Source organism: Grampus griseus (assembly GCF_964374135.1).
Source record: "Grampus griseus genome assembly, chromosome: 7".
Taxonomy (NCBI): domain Eukaryota; kingdom Metazoa; phylum Chordata; class Mammalia; order Artiodactyla; family Delphinidae; genus Grampus; species Grampus griseus.
This window is the reverse complement of record NC_139001.1, coordinates 61,027,185-61,049,019: the sequence shown is the minus strand read 5'-3', so window position 1 is coordinate 61,049,019 and position 21,835 is coordinate 61,027,185. Positions and strand designations below refer to the sequence as shown.

Genomic DNA, 21,835 nt, shown 5'->3' with positions numbered 1-21,835 from the left:
TGAGAGTTCCAGAAAAAAAAAGAAAGAGAAAATTAATCAGCTAAAATTATCAAAGAAATAATTCAAGACTTTTCAAGAAGTGAGAGAGTAGCATTGACATATATATACTACCAAATGTAAAAAAGATAGCTAGTGGGAAGCAGTTGCATTGCACAGGGAGATCAGCTCGGTGCTCTGTGACCACCTAGAGGGTTGGGATGGAGATGCAAGAGGGAGGGGATATGGGGATATATGTATACATATAGCTGATTCACTTTATTATACAGCAGAAACTAACACAACATTGTAAAGCAATGATACTCCAATAAAGATGTTAAAAAAAAAGGAACTGGAAAACATTAGTTTTTGTATTGGAAGGACACACTTTTGAACCAAGCACACTGGTTCAATGAAGATCCATACCAAGGCACATTATAACAAACAAATTGAAATGCCAAGGATTTGAAGCTTCTAAAGAAGACTAAACAGGAATACCTACAAAGGATCAGGAATGAGAATGGCACTGGAGTGCTCAGGAGTAACACTGGAAGCTAGAAAGCAATGGAACAATGCCTTCAAAATTCTGTTAAAATGATTTCCAGGGCTTCCCTGGTGGCGCGGTGGTTGGGAATTCGCCTGCCAATGCAGGGGACGCAGGTTCGTGCCCCAGTCCGGGAAGATCCCACATGCCGCGGAGCGGCGGGGCCCGTGAGCCACAGCTGCTGAGCTTGCGCGTCCGGAGCCTGTGCTCCGCAACGAGAGAGGCTACAACAGTAAGAGGCACACGTACCGCAAAAAAAAAAAAAAAAAAAGGATTTCCAACCTAGAATTCTACACCCAAACTAACAACCAAGTGGGAAGAAGAGAATATGCAAAGTCTCAAAAATCTGACTACCCATTTACCTTTTCTCAGGAAGTGACTAGAGAATCTGCTCCACCAAAACAAAAGAATAAACCAAGAAAGAGGAAAATACGGCATATAAGAAACAGGAGCTCAAACATGGGACAGACACAAAAAGAATTTCCATGATGATAAAGAAGAGGGATTCCAGGATGACAGGCACCCAGAAGAAACAGAGAGTAACTAGCCTAGGTAAGAATGGAAGAATGGAAGATTTCAGGGGTATGTCTACAGAAATATAAGAATAAAATAAATAAATTTATATTTGAAAATGAGAGGTTTACACACCTCTGCTGGATGCTTACGCTGAACACTAACAAACTAAAGAAATAAATCAACTCTAGGAAAAACAAAAAGTTGTAAAAAAGAAGAAACGTAATCATGGAATCTCACAGCTGTGAATAAAATTTAGTCATAACATAAACAATGAAATAATGACCTAACCCAAAACTAAAATATTTCTAAATCAGGATAGGGTCAGGGAAGTTTGAGTATTTCTACAGGGGTAGAGGGTTGGATCATTTAAGAGTTAACGCCTCATCTTCTATAACAGGAAGTCAATAAATATCTAAAACTGAAAAAAAAGAAAAAAAGACAAAGAACTATAATAGTCTTACTTAGAAATACAGACATAAATAAAACAAAACATATATAGTATAATAAATAAAAAGCTACAGGTGAGAAGGACTGCCTCTATGAAGAATAAATGTAGGGTTAAAAGAATGGGGCATGCTTCTACTAATTTTCATTATAGGCTTGGTAGGACAAGTTGACTTTTAAAACTCTGACCATGGATTGTATGTCTTTTCCTTCTTGATCTGTAGGAATTCTTTACACGTCCTTGGTATGAATCCTCTATGACTTGGCCTTTCACTCATACATTGGTATCATCTGAACACAGTTTCATTTATCAAATGGTTTCCTTTATGGCTAGAGCCTTTTGTGACCTATTTATGAAATCTGTCATTATTCTTATTAAAGCTTTATTATTTTTCACATTTCGATCTACAGTCACTTGGAATTGATTTTTCTATCATGGCAAGAAATGAAGGTCGAGTTGTTGTTTTTTCCCCATGTGGATATCCAACTGATCCAGCATCATCTATTATAAAAGACGATCCTTTCCACACCGCACTGCTGTGTCACCTTTGTCATATATCAAGTTACTATATATGAATGGCTCTGCTGCTGAAGTCTATTCTGTTCCACTGGTCTATTTTTCTTTCCTGTGTCAATATCACAGTGATGTAATTCTACTCCTTGGTACATAACTAAGAGAACTGAAAACATATGTCTACGCAAAAACTTGTATCAGAGTGTTCACAGCAGCATTATTCACGTCAAAAATGGAAACAACCCAAATGTCCACCAATTGATGGATATACAAAATGTGACACACATCAATACAATGAAACATTCAGTTATAAAAAGAAATGAAGTATTAATACATACAAGATTCATGAACCTTGAAAATATTATGCCAGGTGAAAAAAGCCAGACACAAAATGCTATGTACTATTACTCCATTTATATGAAATGTTCAGAAGAGAAAAATCCATAGAGACAGAAAGTAGACTAGTGGTTGCCAGGGGGTGAAGTGTAGGGTAGGAAAGCAGGGGAATGAGGAGCTGCTGTGAATGTTTATAAGATTTCTTTTTGGGGTGATAAAAATATTCTGGACTTAGTGGTGATGGCTGCACAGCTTTGTGACATACCAGAAACCACTGAAAAGTACACCTTAAAAGGGTCAATTTTATGGTATGTGAATTATATCTCAATACAAAAAGTTTCAAGTTATTGAGGAAAAGAGAGCACAGTTGGGGGGGAGTGTGACAAAATATAGTACATAATCATTTATACATTCAGACATACAGTATGTGCACATGCAAGCACACACAGACTTTTGAAGCCTTCAAAGCGAGAATAGAGCTGTTTTTTTTGCAGACATTCATGAGACATTTTTTAAAATATAAAAGCAACACAGGCACATAGAAAACATTTCATTACAGAAATATAAATATTTCCCTCCCGCATTAGTCCTACTATTCAGAGGCAACATTTTTTTAATTTAACTTAATTAACTTAATTAATTAACTTCTTATTTTTGGCTGCGTTGGGTCTTCATTGCTGCGCACGGGCTTTCTCTAGTTGCGGCGAGTGGGGGGCTACTCTTCCTTGCAGCGCGTGGGCTTCTCATTGTGGTGGCTTCTCTTTGTTGTGGAGCACAGGCTCTAGGCGCATGGGCTTCAGTAGTTGTGGCACTCAGGCTCAGTAGTTGTGGTCAGGCTCTAGAGCACAGGCTCAGTAGCTGTGGCGCACGGGCTTAGCTGCTCTGCGGCATGTGGGATCCTCCCAAACCAGGGCTCGAACCCATGTCCCTTGTATTGGCAGGTGGATTCTTAACCACTGCGCCACCAGGGAAAGTCCAAGAGGCAACAACTTTTTAAAAAAATTGTTTTTAATTAAAATTTTCAATAGGTAATGCAAACAAACTACTTCAGTTCATTTCTTATCATCTTTCTAAGGCTGTATGTCTACACTAACAAATTAAATATACGTTCATTGATTCCTCCCTTCTTACTCAAAAGATAACGTTATGCAGACCGTCCCACATCGCTTTCTTTTCTCTTTATGTTGGAAAAATTCCAAATCAATACATAGCTTCTTCATTCCCCTTTTCCTTTGCTACTTCCTTTCTTTCAAACAGGTGCAGAGTATTCCACTGGATGTACTACATTTCAATAATTCTTTATTGACCTTTCCATAAAAGATGAAGAATTTAGCTCACTGGCATCACAACTTCCCCTTCTTCCCGATATATTTTTATTTTCAAATCTTCAGTTACTTTCACTTCAAATAATAAACAAACTTTTTTTTCTTTAACTTTAAACTGTGTATGACTCCTTAATATGTAAAATAAAATAAATATTTACATTTCCTCCTTCTCCCAACATGTTAGCTACACTATAACTTTACAGCAGTACAATTTATAACATTTACCTTTACCTCCTATCTGTATTCCTGCAACAGAGCCACAAACTCAGGCCACAAGGATCTGTGGCAAGTAAAATTAACAGGTGAAGTAGGCTTGGGATAAGAAAAAAAAGTGGCATATGATAGAATAACAATTCTTTCTCTTCCAATTTTTGTTATCAGCTATAAACACTGAATTAGCAAATGGTGAATCCTTGATGTTAAGGAAAATACAGGATTAGGTTCCGGCAACCTTCTTGTCACAAGTTCATCAACCAATCAACACATAACATTGTTTTGTTTTTTGTTTTTTTATATATATATATATTTTGGCTGTGCCGGGTCTCCATTGTGGGCTTCTCTCTAGTTGCGGCGTGCGGGCTGTCTAGTTGTGGCACACAGGCTTAGTTGCCGCGCAGCATGTGGGATCTTAGTTCCCTGACCAGGGATCAAACCCACGTCCCCTGCATTGGAAGGCAGATTCTCAGCCACTGGACCACCAAGAAAGTCCCCATAACATTGTTTTATATAAAACTGTGTTTCTGTTTAAAGACCCCTTGTTTAATACGTACTGTCAATTCATTCACATTGAATTCATGGCCAACAACACTGTAACTCATGCCTGAATGAAGCTAATCTAACAAGCATATTTTCCCCCTAAGGCACATCACAGTCTTCTTGTGCTTAGAACACTAGATAACACTTGACTACTACCCTGAGGGGCTATTTTAAACAGTAAAACTACCAACGAAAAGCATAAAAATGTGAAAAACATGGCATTAAGTAAACTGAGAAAAGAATACTTGTTTACAGTATGAGAGCTGAAAATGTAGGCAGAGGGTCACTTTATTCAGCCTCAGGCGACTCAAATTTTTCACCACTCTGCATATGCACAGGCCCGTGAATGACCAGCAAAAGCAATGCAAGTATTGGTTTTGAAGTCACAAATAAGTTGAATAAAGAGTATTGATTGTGTGTATCTATCAAATCAAGCTTATAATCATATTGTGCAAATCCTGTATAGCCTTGCTCTTTTATATATGTTTGAACAGTCAAAATCCAGAAGAATTATATTAAAATCCCTCAATATAGCTGTATTTTAATAAATTTACCATGTATTTTTAGAACTGTTTGCTATATAAAAGTTTATAACTGTCATATCTTTTTTATGGATGCTTAGTCCTTAAAAAGAATCTACCTTTGTTTCATTCAGGCGTTTGGTTTTGAAGACTGTTTCATTTGATACTCATTCATGCATTCAAAAATAATTATTGAGGGCCTTAGTATTGTTGTAGATGCTAGGGATATAGCAGTGAGAAAAAAAAAACACTTAGGTCCAAGTGCTCATGAAGTTTATGTTATAAGAAGGGAAACAGACAATAAACAAACATATAAATATTTAGTAATATAAAAGGAACCAATAAGTACTTTAAAAAAACTAAGTAGAGAAAGGGGAGTGGTATAGGTATCATACTTATACATAGAGCAGTCAAAGAATGCCACTGTAAAGAGGTGACATTTGAGCAGAAGCTTGAATACAGTGAGAGATAAGTGTGTTTGAGGCAAATGGCAAATAAACCAGTGTGAGTGCAGTAGTGGGACAGTTATTAGTTGAATAGGGTAGTCTAGAACTAGATCAGAAGGTCTACTTAGAGCATTGAATTTTATTTTAAATGTGATGGGAAGTCTTTGGAAGGGTCTGAAGTTGGGGAGAAACTGATCTCAAATTTGTATTTAATTCTACTTTCTTTTACTTTATGATTATCGGAACTATTTTCTTTCCAGTTACTTCCAATCTTTGTCATTTTGGGGGGATGTTTCCTGTCAACAGCCTAAAGATGGATTCTCATTTATTATCATAATATATACTTGGCTTTATTTCTTCCATATTATATAATCGCAGGTAAAAATAGAATATTTTTGTTTGCTCTTTCTCTCTTCCTCACTTTTATTAGACTAAATTTCTTTTTGTTCCTCCTCCTATACCCTATCACAGTAAAAGTTCTATGTACAGTATCTCTGTTGCTTGTGCTTATTACTTTCCTACTTTTAGCAAACATATAACCCTATTCTTCTCTATAGACAAATTAATGAATTATTCTGTAGTCCTAGATGATTTTCTTACCTTTCTCCGCTGTTCCTCTTCTCCCAGAGCATGATCACTATCAGAAATATGATCCTTCAAATGCTTTTATTTCCACATTACAAACTCCCGGTGTCACTATTATTAAAATTTGCCCCTATTAATACTGCATTTCACAGGCACATTATCACCATCAATTTAAATAAAAACACTGTAAGAGTCATTGCTCACCACTACATTACATTCTATAAGCTTTACCGTTATTTATTTATTTATGGCTGTGTTGGGTCATCAGTGCTGTGCACGGGCCTACACGTGTTTTTAAATTTAAATGAATATTTTTAAAATACAAGCTTACCCCCCAAAGAACAGTAAAACCAACATTAATTCAATATCATCATCCAACATACAGTCCATACTCAAATTTCCCCTGCTGTCTCAAAAATGTCATTTAAAACTGTTTTTCTCCCAATCCAGGAGCAAATTAGAACCCACGGATTCACACATTGCATTTGGCTACTAAGTCTCTTTCGTCTCATCCAACCTAGAACAGTCCCTCTGCTTCCCTTTGTTCTTCATTTAAAGAATCCAGGCCAGCAGGATGTCCCAGGAGTATTTCCTCATGATTAAATTCAAATCAAACATTTCCAGCATGAAAACTACAGGTGATGAGTGTTCTTCCTATTGCATCACCCTCAGGATACATGTAATGTCAGGCTCTCTGTGACACTGCCAATGCAAAGCTTGACCTTACCTATTATGGTGGTAACCAACAAATCTCTCCTTTTTAAAGGCATATTTTCTCTTTTATAATTAATAACTAATCTATAGAGTGAAACTTTGAGACCTTGTAAAACACTGTTCTCCAAAACATTTTACTAAATGGTTTTAGCATCCATTGATTATCCTTACCTTAATCAATAATTATACTAGGAAATACTGTGTTGATTTTCTGATTCTATATTCCTTCTACATTAGGTAACATTCTTCTAAGAGACTGCCACATAACAATAAGCATACCTAGCTTGGTTCCTAAGTACCATTCCCCACTAAAATGAAGCAGGGCTCTTTGAAAAGGTCTGTTCACATTCAGCACAGAGACCACAGTGATACTAGAGAGAGATGGTAGAGATGTGTATGTATACATAAGCATAAAATTGGCAAAAATATTTATCTTTCTTAAATCTAGATAGAGTATACTAGTATTCTTTGTAAAGTATTTTCAATTTTTCTAAAGGTATAGTATTTTTTTCAAAGTAAAATGTTGTTTAAAAACAAACAAAAGGGCTTCCCTGGTGGCGCAGTGGTTGAGTCCGCCTGCCAATGTAGGGGACACGGGTTCGTGCTCCGGTCCGGGAAGATTCCACATGCCACAGAGCGGCTGGACCCGTGAGCCATGGCCGCTGAGCCTGTGTGTCCGGAGCCTGTGCTCCGCAACGGGAGAGGCCACAACAGTGAGAGGCCCGCATACCACAAAAAAACAAAACAAAACAAAACAAACAAACAAACAAAAACCGGGGGTAGGAGGGGAGACCCTGCAGGAATGCATAAATATCAGTTTGAGAGAACAGAAATTAAAAAATGGGTATAGAGTGTCATCATAAAACCAAAACTAGAATATGTAACTTTAAAACATCAGGAAAAACTCCATTTGTCCAATGGAAAGCAACGAGTAGAAGGGATTAAAAGTCAAGTACGATTAGAAGATATCAGCCAATAGATGGCAGAACCAAGTCAGAAAATAAAAATAATTATAATGGACTAAACCCACCATTTAAGAGATAAAAATGCTCATATTCCATCAAAAAAAGTTGACATATTGTCTACAAGAAACACACTTAAAAACAATAAAAATTAAAGAACAGAAAAACATATACCTAACATGAACCAAAAGAAAGTTGAGGATAGTATTCTTAAGATTTGAAAAAAACAAGTATTTAAAAAAAAATTATAGTCATGAAACAAAAAGAAGATATATGCATGTAAAAATATAGCCTCAAAATACATCAAGCAAAAACTGATAAACTACAAGCTGAAATGCATAAAGCTGAAATTTATACATCAATAATCACAGTTAAATACAATTAGGAGCTATTAGATATGAAATGTTTATAAAACAGGGCACATTTCAGGATTGATGCCATATGAACTATATTTTGAAAATGTAATACAATAAATTATAAGTCTGTAACAAAAGAATAGCTCAAAATAACTAATAATCTAAGAGGAAGGAATATACAAATGTTTATAGTAGCTTTACCTGTAATTCTTAAAATATTGAAAGTAACCTAAATGTTCCTTATCTAGAAGAAATGGATTAAAAAGAACTGCGGTATACTTTTACACACTACTATATAAAAAATAGATAATCAACAAGGACCTACTGTATAGCACAGGAAACTGTACTCCATATCTTATAACAACATATAATAGAAAAGAATCTAAAAAAGAATATATTATACATATATATGTATGTATAACTGAATCTGCTGTACATCTGAAACACAACATTGTAAGTCAACTATATTTCAGTAAAAATTTTTTTAAAAATTGTATATTTTATACAATAGGATACTATTAAATAATAAAAAGTAACTATTGGTAACATTACAACAACATGAATGAATCTCAAAGAAATGCATTAAGCTAACTTATAAAAAGTCAAACTCAAAAGGCTACATATTTACAATACTTACCCCATTTATATGACATGCTTGCAAAGGCAAAACTATAAAAACAGAAAACAGATCAGTGGTTGCCAGAGGCAACCTAAAGGGGTAGAGTGCAAAAGGACACCGGGGAGTATTTTGGGAACTATTTTATATCTTAATTGTGGTGGGAGTTACACAATTGTATACATTCACAAAACTTATAGCAGAACTATATGATAAAAAGGGGTGAATTTTACCCTATGTAAATTATACATTACTTAATAAAAACCATGGGGGGGGCTCTCATAACCAAACACTTAAAATCTATACATTTTATCGTATGTTAATTGTCTTTATATAAATAAATAAATAATGATTCATTCAACTCAACAGCTGGAAGAACAGCCACGAAGCAAATCCAAAGTAACAAGTAAATTACGATGATAGAAATCAATGGGGGGAAAAAAGTGAAATAGATTAAAACCAATATCTGTTTCTTTGATTAGTCAGAGCTCTGGCAAGAATGAACAGAAAAGGAGAACTGAAAGAATAAACGGAAATGAAATAACAAAGGAGATTTTTTAAAGTGTTATAACCATACACTAATAAGTTTGAAAAGCTTAATTGAAATAGATTAATAAACTAAGTAATATTAAAGAAATTTAAATGGTAGTGAAAGACCTTCCTTGCAAAAAACCCCAGGCCAAGACAGTTTTACAGGTAAATGTCTACTCATCTTCCCATGAACATTTTGTACCACATACAGGATGTTGAAAAAACTGAAAATAGTGAAAGAAGCAGCAGTTCATTTTATGGGGCTAGCTAGTGTGACACTGTTTTATAAAACAGACAAGGTAGAGTGATGAAAATGTTCTGTACCTTAAAAGGAACATGGATTACTACGAGTGTACACATTTGTCAAAACTCACTAAATCATTACTCTTCAGGTCTGTGCATCTATTTCTCTTATAAGCATATATGTAAAAATCCTAACTAAAATAGTTAATCATGTATTAAATCCAAAAGTATTTTTTAATATTTATTTATCTTTATTCTTTTGGCTCCGTTGGGACATCGTTGCAGTGCATGGGCTTCTCTCTAGTTGTGGCGTGCGGGTTTTCTCTCTCTAGTTGTGGCGTGCATGCTCCAGAGCGCATGGGCTCTGCAGTTTGTGGCATGCAGGCTCTCTCGTTGAGGCGCGTGAGCTCAGTAGTTGTGGCGTGCAGACTTATTTGTCCCACAGCATGTGGTATCTTAGTTCCCCGACCAGAGATCGAACCTGCGTCCCCTACACTGGAAGGCAGATTCTCTACCACTGGACCACCGGGGAAGTACCCTAATAAAGTATTTTTTAAAATAGTGTATCAGGGACTTCCCTGGTGGCACAGTGGTTAAGAATCTGCCTACCAATGCAGGGGACGTGGGTTCGAGCCCTGGTCCAGGAAGATCCCACATGCCACAGAGCAACTAAGCCCATGCACCACAACTACTGAGCCTGTGCTCTAGAGCCCACGAGCCACAACTACTGAGCCCACATGCCACAACTATTGAAGCCTGCACGGCTGGAGCCCATGCTCCACAACAAGAGAAGCCACCACAGTGAAAAGCCCGCACGCTGCAATGAAGAGTAGCCCCTGCTCGCCACAACTAGAGAAAAGCCCATGTGCAGCAACGAAGACCCAACACAGCCAAAAATGAATAAATAAATAAAATAGTGTATCATAACCAAGTAGGGTTTATCACAGCAATGCCAACTTCAACTTTTTTAAAAATTTGTTATACTTATTATTTTTAAAACAAACAGAAACTTCTTAACTAACCAGTAACAGAAAAGTTCTTCTGTAATTTGGTCATGGTTATATACACAAAACCTGTAACAAACACAACACTTAATGGAGAAACTTTAGATGATTCCTTCTCAACAAGACATAGTACTGAAGCTCATGATAAATATAAAAAAAAAAAAATGGGGGGAAGATAACTATTTGTCTTAGAGAAACCTAGAGAATCAACAGAGTAGTACAACCAATAAGAGACCAAAAGCAAGACTGCTACATACAAGACCAGCCTATAAAAATTTTTAAAAATTCTAGGTCAGCAATAGCCAACTAGAAAATATAACAGAAAATACTTCAGCCACAAAAACTTTACAGTATCCAGGAATAAGTCCCCAAAATTCATAAAAACTAGCCAAGAATTCTTAAGACCTCTACAGAGAGAACTGAACAAATGGAAAGACATTTCATGTACTTGGATGGGACAATCTAATCTTATAGATTTCAGTACTCCCAAAATTAATCTATAAATTCAATGCATTCAGAATAAAAATTCCATTTGAATCTTTTAAGGAAAAAGATACAAATAAGTTATTACAGAAGAATAATCCCCAAATGCTAACAAGCAAATAAAGAGATGCTCAAATTTTATATGAGGGAATAAAGATCCATAAATAATTAGGTCAACCTTACAAAAGAAGATTAAAGGAGAGACTTGCTCTACCATATAAAGAAGACATACCAAAATACAACTGTATTCTTTTTTATGTGATACTGGCACAAGAACACAGAGAGACCACCAGAACATTAGAGAAATCTCAGACACAGATTGGTATATACACATGGCAACTTAATATATGATACAGGTGCCAGCACAAGTCAGTGGGAAAATATGGATAATTTAAGAAGCATTGTGGAGAAAACTGGTTTACTACATGGAGAAAAATAAAACTCAATCTCTATCAATACTATGTAAAAGATAAGGCCTCGGACTAAAGAGTAAATATAAAAGTAAAACTGTACAATTAATAAAAGCTGTAGAATATCTTTTGTGCCTCAGGGGTAGGGAAGAAGTATTTACCTTTTAGAATACCATCAGAGTCCACTGGACCCAATTTTAGTTTTTTAGCTTCTTTTTCAAGTAATTCTGTTTATAATAATATTTCAGGACTTTTATTCTTTCTTAGAGATAATCCATAGAATAAAACTAAGATTTATTTTTAATAGAATAAAACACATTCTAGCTTGCAATTAACTACCAGATGTCCACTGGCCTTTCATCAATCTACAATACATTATGGGATCTTACTGATCTTACTTTTCCTATATTTTGTTATTACACCATCCTAGGAACTCGTCATTACTTATCACTGTTCATCAATTATTCCCAACTATGCTAATGCAAAGAAAAACCACTAAAATAAAAAGAAAATGGAAGAATGATGGTATGATAGGCAAAATATTGGCCTCCCAGTGATGTCCATGCCCTAAACAGCAGAATCTGTGAATGTTATTTTACATGGCAAAAGAGACTTGCAGATGTGATTAAGGATAAGAAATTTGAGTTGGGGAAATTATACCAGGTTATCCAAATTGGGGTGGGCCCAATCTAATCACATGAGTACTTAAAATAGGCTATGGTCCAAAACATGTGACTGCCAAAGAACCGTAAGAGAGATACAACATTGCTGCCTTTGAAGATGGAGGGAGGAAACCACCACCCAAGGAATGCAGGCAGTCTCTCAAATCTGGAAAAGGCAAGGCAAAAAGATCCTTCCCTAGCGCCCCCAGAAAGGAATGCAGCCTTGCAGACACCTTGATTTTAGCCCAATGAGAGCGGTGTCAGACTTCTGATGCTACAGAACCGTAAGATAATAAACCTGTACTGTTTTGAGCAACTTAGTGATAATTTATTATAGTAGAAATAGAAAAACAACACAGATTTAATGACCTAAAAGGACGATGCAATAGTCAAATAAATTATGATCTTTTAGTTGTCTTCTTGCCTTGCCCAAAGTACCACATCATCTTTCAAAAACGTATAAATGACTAAGAAACCATCTTTGGAGTCTGATTTTAGCTTTCATTGACTCCAGCTGAGAATTAAGAAATTTTCATTTTCCACTTAAGATAATCAAGAGAAGAAAATGACAGAAAACAATTTATAATTAGACAAATCAGAAAATAAATACAAAGAGATAACAGCACCTAAAACTGATGATGGTGACACTGACTATATAAATGAAATCTGAGTCTTCAAATGACAGTATCCTAGATGAATTTTCTCAAATTCAAGAATCAATGAATTGGACAATATATTTCTAAGGGGAAAAAAAAAGGGAAACATGGTATTCTCATCAGTTAAGTCGTTCAACTGAAGGACTTCACCATACAATATTCTGCAACAAGAACTTGGACCATTTCATTATGCTCAAAGGACACATAACAATATCCTTCATCTTTTATGATGTTTGTGCACCAAGATTTACTTGATACAAAGTGATTTTTCAGTATGTTTCAATTCATATTAAAATTTCTAATAAAGTTGTTTTTCATTATAGTTTTATTCTTATTGTTGTAAATTGGTAAAATAACAAAATATAAACATAGCAAAAAGGTCTACTTGACCCAGATGGTTAATGGTGACGACTATTTTCCTTAGGTACAGACCATAAAGCAAAAAAATTGGTGAGTCTGAATACAACAAAATTAAATACTTCTGTACAATGATGGATACCATGAACAAAGTTAACAGACACGACAAAATGGCAGAAGTTATTTGCACTGTATGTAATCAATATGGAATAAATATGTAGAATATACAAGGAACATGGGAAAATCAGTTTGAAAAAGAAAGTAATTCTGACAGAAAAACAGGCAAAGAACTGGAACAATTTATAAGACTCCCAAAAAGCTAACAAGCATTGAAGAAATGCTCAAAATAATTGGTGGTACAAGTAAGACAAAGATACATTATTTTGTACCAACTGGACTATCAAAAATGAGGAATCTGGATGATGCCAAGTGTTTCTGGGATATGGAGATATAGAAACAGTTGTATAAAACTAATCTGTTAAGAGTGCAGGTTAGTTTTATTAGTTTTATACAACTGTTCTGAATAGCAATCTTGCACTGTTTATTCAATTTAAATCTATACATACCCTATGCCTTATCAATTCTGCTCTTGGGAATATATTCTAAACAAATGCTCACAAAGTTCCATAAGGGAACAATTACAAGAAATTCACTGCAGTGTGAGGTAGTGGGGAGTTGCAGACAACCTGATATCTACCACTGGAAGGCCCAACAGATACACTATTAATTTTATGCAGCAGTGAGCAGCAGTGGATTAGTGTACAGATAGGAACACACAGTAGAAACATGGGTGATGAGGCAAGGAAGAAGCAAAAACAAAGGACAGGAGAGGTAAAAATTATGTAAATGGGAGAAAGGCAGTACAATCTACCAAGCTCCTTTTTACCCCTGAAACCTATAACCTATTATGCTATAACATAATACCCCAAAATATATTATGCTATACTAGAAATCAGGTATAAAAACACTGGATTTTTTTCTACACATTATAAAAATTATAGTAAGTATAATTTGCTGTTAAGTACGTATGTAGGGATCCTTTACAAAATATATTTTATATCATTTAATACAAGGAAAAAATGTCAAATAAAGATTACAATTTTACTCACTTTAGCTCCAACACTGCAACTGCCCGTGCTCCCAGTGCTCCCACTTGCAACTCCTGTGAATCTAGCTTCCAATAATTCTTGCCTTCTTGGATCCAGACTATGAAGCTCATCCATTGCACCTATTAAGATAAAAAAAAAAACAAAAGTACATGCACATACATATATATGTATTTATATACACACATCACAAAATATGTGTATGTAATTAGTTCAGATGTAAATATAAACTTAGTGAACTCTAAAAACAAATGAAAGTAAGGACTTAAAGATTTTTATAATGTCCACACTTATTTATCAAAATAATCTATGGTGATGGTGGATTTCCAATACTTTTTTTTTTTTTGCGGTACGCAGGCCTCTCACTGTTGTGGCCTCTCCCGTTGTGGAGCACAGGCTCCAGACGTGCAGGTTCAGCGGCCATGGCTCACGGGCCTAGCCGCTCCGCGGCATGTGGGATATTCCCGGACCGGGGCACGAACCCATGTCCCCTGCATCGGCAGGCGGACTCTCAACCACTGCGCCACCAGGGAAGCCCCTCCAATACTTTTGACTGCAATCTACATTAAGACATATATTTTCACCCAAATCAGTACACACATACATACATATATTAAAAGTTCCACAAATATTTCTTACAGTATGCAGTATACTCCAATATTTTCTAGTCTATTCTAGTCCATTAAAAAGGAAAAACACTGATTGTGAGCTATTAAACGGATTTCATGAGCCATTAATGGACCCAGGTCCATAGCCTGAAAAATACCACTTCTCATAATGCAATCTCCCTATTCTAAGCTGATACAGAATTTTGGCACTAAGTGGTATTATTGCTTATTTTGCTTATATATACTTTATCTAACTAATTTTAAACTGGGAAGATTCTTATTACTGTCACATCCCCATAATTTTTTGTACAATTGATAGTTTTCAGTTTCTATCAGACAGACAAAAAACACACACAAATATTAAGCAGATAACTGAGGTAACATCTATTATTAAACAATAACCCTGAAGATTAAGGGGGAAAAATGAGTGCCCTCCTGTAAGTGCTACTATGCAAACTAAAGCACCACAAATTCTAGTTAAAGTTCAATTAAACTCTTAAAAATTATTTTATCCATGTCTGCTAATTCTCTACTGATAAAACCTTAGAACTGACATAAATAATTGGTTCTCAAAGGGAGTAGGGAGGATATTATCAGAATTCAGAATCACATGGGGAGCATTTATAAATTACACTAGACCACTTCCATGTACCCTGACATTCCTCTCCTAAAGGTTAAGAGCTATTCCTATAGATCTTACCCTTTAAAGTTCCCTTCATTACCTTCCATCTTCATCTGGATAGAGGACTACATGGATAATGGCCATCCTTCCATGTTTATTAGCATTCCTGTACCTGCATATATCTTCCCTGGCCATTCCTCATTCTTCCATCTTAGACAAAAAGGTAGCTTCCTTCAAAAAACTAAAGCCTACGGTTCTTGCTTTTGATCCCATTCCTTCTTGATATTCAAGGAATCTTGCATTTGCATGTAACCGCCCCCCCCTTGCATCTTGTCCCTCCCTGCCTCCTTCTGCCTTGTTTATGTCTTTGAAAAGGAAAAAACAAAAACAAAAGAACTTTTGCTTGAATTTCATGCTATTAATATTATCATTTAATCCTTTCCTTGAACTAGTGATTTATAGCCCTATCCTCCTTAAGTCCCTGAAATCTGGTTTCTATTATAAGTATACTCCTGACAATGTACTTTCAAGTATCACCAGGACTTCCAATTTTTTTCTGATTCTGCTATTACATCAGAAACAGTCATTGTCAGATGATAGATAGATAGACAAGAAGAGCATTTGCTCCAAGGCTCTGATTTTTTTTTCCATTTTCTTCCTAATGTTTGACAAGCAGAAGTGTCTAATTTTGGTGAAGTGAAAATTATCTAATTTGTCTATTTACAGTTATTATTTATCTATTCTTTCCAAGAAAACTTTGCATGTTCCAAAGTAAAAAACATAGTGGATTTAACCAAGATGGCAGAGTAGAAGGACGTGCTCTGTGAGAACACCAGAATCACAACTAGCTGCTGGACAATCATCAACAGGAAGACACTGGAACTCACCAAAAAAGATACCCCACATCCAAAGACAAAGGAGAAGCCACAATGAGATGGTAGGAGGGGCGCAATCACAGTAAAATCAAATCCCATAACTGCTGGGTGGGTGACTCACAGACTGGAGAACACTTATACCACAGAAGTCCACCTACTGGAGTGAAGGTTCTGAGCACCACATCAGGCTTCCCAACCTGGGGGTCTGGCAATGGGAGGAGGAATTCCTAGAGAATCAGACTTTGAAAGCTAGTGAGAATTGATTGCAGGACTTCAACAGGACTGGGGTAAACAGAGACTCCACTCTTGGGGGACACACACAAAGTAGTTTGCATATCAGGACCCAGGGCAAAGAGCAGTGACCCCTGGGGAGACTGAACCAGACCTACCTGCCAGTGTTGGAGGGTCTCCTGCAGAGGTGGGGGGATGGCTCTGTTTCACCGTGGGGACAAGGACACTGGCAGCAGAAGTTCTCGGAATTACTCGTTGGCGTGAGCCCTCCCACAGTCTGTCATTAGCCCCACCAAAGAGCCCAGGTAGCCTCCAGTGTTGGGTTGCCTCAGGCCAAACAACCAACAGGGAGGGAACCCAGCCCCACCCATCAGCAGTCAAGCGGATTAAAGTTTTACTGAGCTCTGCCCACCAGAGCAACAGCCAGCTCTACCCACCACCAGTCCCTCCCATCAAGCCTCTTAGATAGCTTCATCCACCAGAGGGCAGACAGTAGAAGAAGAACTACAATCCTGCAGCCTGTGGAACAAAAATCACATTCACAGAAAGATAGAAAAGATGAAAAGGCAGAGGGCTATGTACCAGATGAAGAAACAAGATAAAACCCCAGAAAAACAACTAAATGAAGTGGAGACAGGCAAACCTCCAGAAAACGAATTCAGAATAATGATAGCGAAGATGATCCAGAACCTCGGAAAAAGAATGGAGGCAAAGATCAAGGAGGCGCAAGAAATGTTTTACAAAGACCTAGAAGAATTAAAGAACAAGCAAACAGAGATAAACATTACAATAAATGAAATGAAAACTACACTAGAAGGAATCAATATGAGAATAACTGAGGCAGAAGAATGGACAAGTGACCTGGAAGACAGTATGGTGGAATTCACTGCTGCAGAATAGACTAAAGAAAAAAGAATGAAAAGAAATGAAGACAGCCTAAGAGACCTCTGGGTCAACATTAAACTCAACAACATTCGCATTATAGGGGTCCCAGAGGAGAAGAGAGAGAAAAAGGACCTGAGAAAATATTTGAAGAGATTATACTCGAAAACCTCCCTAACATGGGAAAGGAAATAGTCACCCAAGTCCAAAAAATGCAGCGAGTCCCATACAGGATAAACCAAGGAGAAACACGCCAAGACACATAGTAATCAAATTGGCAAAAATGAAAGACAAAGAAAAATTATTGAAAGCAGCAAGGGAAAAATAACAAATAACACACAAGGGAACTCCCATAAGGTTAACAGCTGATTTCTCAGCAGAAACTCTACAAGCCAGAAGGGAGTGGCATGATATACTTAAAGTGATGAAAGGGAAAAACCTACAACCAAGATTACTCTACCCTGCAAGGATCTCATTCAGATTCAATGGAGAAATAAGAAGCTTTACAGACAAGCAAAAGCTAAGAGAATTCAGCACCACCAAACCAGCTCTACAACAAATGCTAAAGGAACTTCTCTAAGTGGGAAACACAAGAGAAGAAAAGGACCTACAAAAAAGAACCCAAGGGCTTCCATGGTGGCGCAGTGGTTGAGAGTCCGCCTGCCGATGCAGGAGGCACGGGTTCGTGCCCTGGTCTGAAAAGATCCCACGTACCCTGGTCCGGGAAGATCCCACATGCTGCGGAGTGGCTGGGCCCGTGAGCCATGGTCGCTGAGCCTGTGCGTCCAGAGCCTGTGCTCCACAACGGGAGAGGCCACGACAGTGAGAGGCCCGCATATCGTAAAAAAAGAAACCAAAAAAAACATGAACCCAAAACAATAAAGAAAATGGTCATAGGAACATACAGATCGATAATTACCTTAAATGTGAATGGATTAAATGCTCCAACCAAAAGACACAGGCTTGCTGAATGGATACAAAAACAAGACCCATATATATGCTGTCTGCAAGAGACCCACTTCAAACCTAGGGACACATACAGACTGAAAGTGAGGGGATGGAAAAAGATATTCCATGCAAATGGAAAACAAAAGAAAGCTGGAGTAGCAATACTTGTATCAGATAAAATAGACGTTAAAATAAAGAATGTTACAAGAGACAAGGAAGGACACTACATAATGATCAAGGGATCAATCCAAGAAAAAGATATAACAATTATAAATATATATGCACCCAACATAGGAGCACCTCAATATATAAGGCAACTGCTAACAGCTATAAAAGAGTAAATCGACAGTAACACAATAATAGTGGGGGACTTTAACACCTCACTTACACCAATGGACAGATCATCCAAAATGCAAATAAATAAGGAAACACAAACTTTAAATGACACAAGAGACCAAATAGATTTAATGGATATTTATAGGACATTCCATCCAAAAACAGATTACACTTTCTTCTCAATTGCGCATGGAACATTCTCAAGGATAGATCACATCTTGGGTCACAAATCAAGCCTCAGTAAATTTAAGAAAACTGAAATCATATCAAGCATCTTTTCTGACCACAACGCTATGAGATTAGAAATCAATTACAGGGAAAAAAACGTAAAAACCACAAACACATGGAGGCTAAACAATACGTTACTAAATAACCAAGAGGTCACTGAAGAAATCAAAGAGGCAATCAAAAAATACCTAGAGACAAATGACAATGAAAACACGACGATCCAAAACCTATGGGATGCAGCAAAAGCAGTTCTAAGAGGGAAGTTTACAGCTGTACAAGCCTACCTCAAGAAACAAGAAAAATCTCAAGTAAACAATCTAACCTTACACCTAAAGGAACTAGAGAAAGAAGAACAAACAAAACCCAAGGATAGCAGAAGGAAAGAAATCATAAAGATCAGAGCAGAAATAAATGAAATAGAAACAAAGAAAACAGGAAAGATCAATAAAACTAAAAGCTGGTTCTTTGAGAAGATAAACAAAATTGATAAACCATTAGCCAGACTCATCAAGAAAAAGAGGGAGAGGACTCAAATCAATAAAATTAAAAATGAAAAAGGAGAAGTTACAACAGACACTGCAGAAATACAAAGCATCCTAGGAGACTACTACAAGCAACTCTATGCCAATAAAATGGACAACCTGGAAGAAATGGACAAATTCTTAGAAAGGTATAACTTTCCAACACAGAACCAGGAAGAAACAGAAAATATGAACAGACCAATCACAAGTAATGAAATTGAAACTGTGATTAAAAATCTTCCAACAGGGCTTCCCTGGTGGCGCAGTGGTTGACAGTCCGCCTCCCGATGCAGGGGACACGGGTTCGTGCCCCGGTCCAGGAAGATCCCACATGCCATGGAGCGGCTAGGCCTGTGAGCCATGGCAGCTGAGCCTGTGCTTCCAGAGCCTGTGCTCCACAACGGGAGAGGCCACAACAATGAGAGGCCCGTGTACAGCAAAAAAAAAAAAAAAAAAAAAAGAAATCTTCCAACAAACAGAAGTCCAGGACCCAGACAGCTTCACAGGTGAATTCTATCAAACATTTAGAGATGAGCTAACACCCATCCTTCTCAAACTCTTCCAAAAAATTGCAGAGGAAGGAACACTCCCAAACTCATGCTATGAGGCCACCATCACCCTGATCCCAAAACCAGACAAACATACTACAAAAAAAGAAAATTACAGACCAATATCCCTGATGAATATAGATGCAAAAATCCTCAACAAAATACTAGCAAAAAGAATCCAACAACACATTAAAAGGATCATACACCATGATCAAGTGGGATTTATCCCAGGAATGCCAGGATTCTTCAATATATGCAAATCAATCAATGTGATACACCATATTAACAAACTGAAGAAGAAAAACCACATGATCATCTCAACAGATGCAGAAAAAGCTTTTGACAAAATTCAACACCCATTTATGATAAAAACTCTCCAGAAAGTGGGCATAGAGGGAACCTACCTCAACATACTAAAGGGCATATATGACAAACCCACAGCAAACATCATTCTCAATGGTGAAAAATTAAAAGCATGTCCTCTAAGATCAGGAACGAGATAAGGACGTCCACTCTCACCACTATTATTCAACATAGTTTTAGAAGTCCTAGTCACGGCAATCAGAGAAGAAAAAGAAATAAAAGGAATGCAAATTGGAAAAGAAGAAGTAAAACTGTCACTGCAGATGACATGATACTATACATAGAGAATCCTAAAAATGCCACCAGAAAACTACTAGAGGTAATCAATGAATTTGGTAAAATTGCAGGGCACAAAATTAATGCACAAAAATCTCTTGCATTCCTAAACACTAATAACGAAAGATCTGAAAGAGAAATTAAGGAAACAGCGCCATTTACCATTGCAACAAAAAGAATAAAATACCTAGGAATAAACCTACCTAGGAAGACAAAAGACCTGTATGCAGAAAACTATAAGACACGGATGAAAGAAATTAAAGATGATACCAACAGGGCTTCCCTGGTGGCGCAGTGGTTGAGAGTCCGCCTGCTGATGCAGGGGACGCGGGTTTGTGCCCCAGTCTGGGAAGATCCCACATGCCGTGGAGCGGCTGTGCCCGTGAGCCATGGCCGCTAAGCCTGCGCGTCCGGAGCCTGTGCTCCGCAACGGGAGAGGCCACAACAGTGAGAGGCCCATGTACCGCAAAAAAAAAAAAAAAAAAAAGATGATACCAACAGATGGAGAGATATACCATGTTCTTGGATTGGAAGAATCAATATTGTGAAAATGACTATACTACCCAAAGCAATCTACAGATTCAATGCAATCCCTATCAAATTACCAATGGCATTTTTTACGGAACTAGAACAAATCATCTTAAAATTTGTATGGAGACACAAAAGACCCTGAATAGCCAAAGCAGTCTTGAGGGAAAAAAATGGAGCTAGAGGAATCAGACTCCCTGACTTCAAACTATACTACAAAGCTACAGTAATCAAGACAATGTGGTACTGGCACAAAAACAGTAACATAGATCAATGGAACAAGATAGAAAGCCCAGAGATAAACCCACACACCTATGGTCAACTAATCTATGACAAAGGAGGCAAAGATATACAATGGAGAAAAGACAGTCTCTTCAATAAGTGGTGCTGGGAAAACTGGACAGCTACATGTAAAAGAATGAAATTAGTACACTCCCTAACACCATACACAAAAACAAACTCAAAATGGATTAGAGACCTAAATGTAAGACTGAACACTATAAAATTCTTAGAGGAAAACATAGGAAGAACACTCTTTGACATAAATCACAGCAAGATCTTTTATGATCCACCTCCTCGAGTAATGGAAATAAAAACAAAAATAAACAAATGCTACCTAATGAAACTTAAAAGCTTTTGCACAGCAAAGGAAACCATAAACAAGACGAAAAGACAACCCTCAGAATGGGAGAAAATATTTGCAAATGAATCAACAGACAAAGGATTAATCTCCAAAATATATAAACAGCTCATGTGGCTCAATATTAAAGAAACAAACAACCCAATCCAAAAATGGGCAGAAGACC

General features: G+C 37.0%; 1 protein-coding gene across 1 annotated transcript in view; it reads right to left on the bottom strand.

Moving 5' to 3' along the window:
- Positions 1-21,835, bottom strand: part of TLK1 (tousled like kinase 1) — a 152,672-nt gene that overhangs the window by 92,805 nt on the left and 38,032 nt on the right. The window contains exon 2 of the mRNA XM_082658810.1: positions 14,067-14,185. Within this exon, the coding sequence (XP_082514936.1) occupies positions 14,067-14,185 (119 nt within the window). The remainder of the gene's footprint in view (positions 1-14,066; positions 14,186-21,835) is intronic.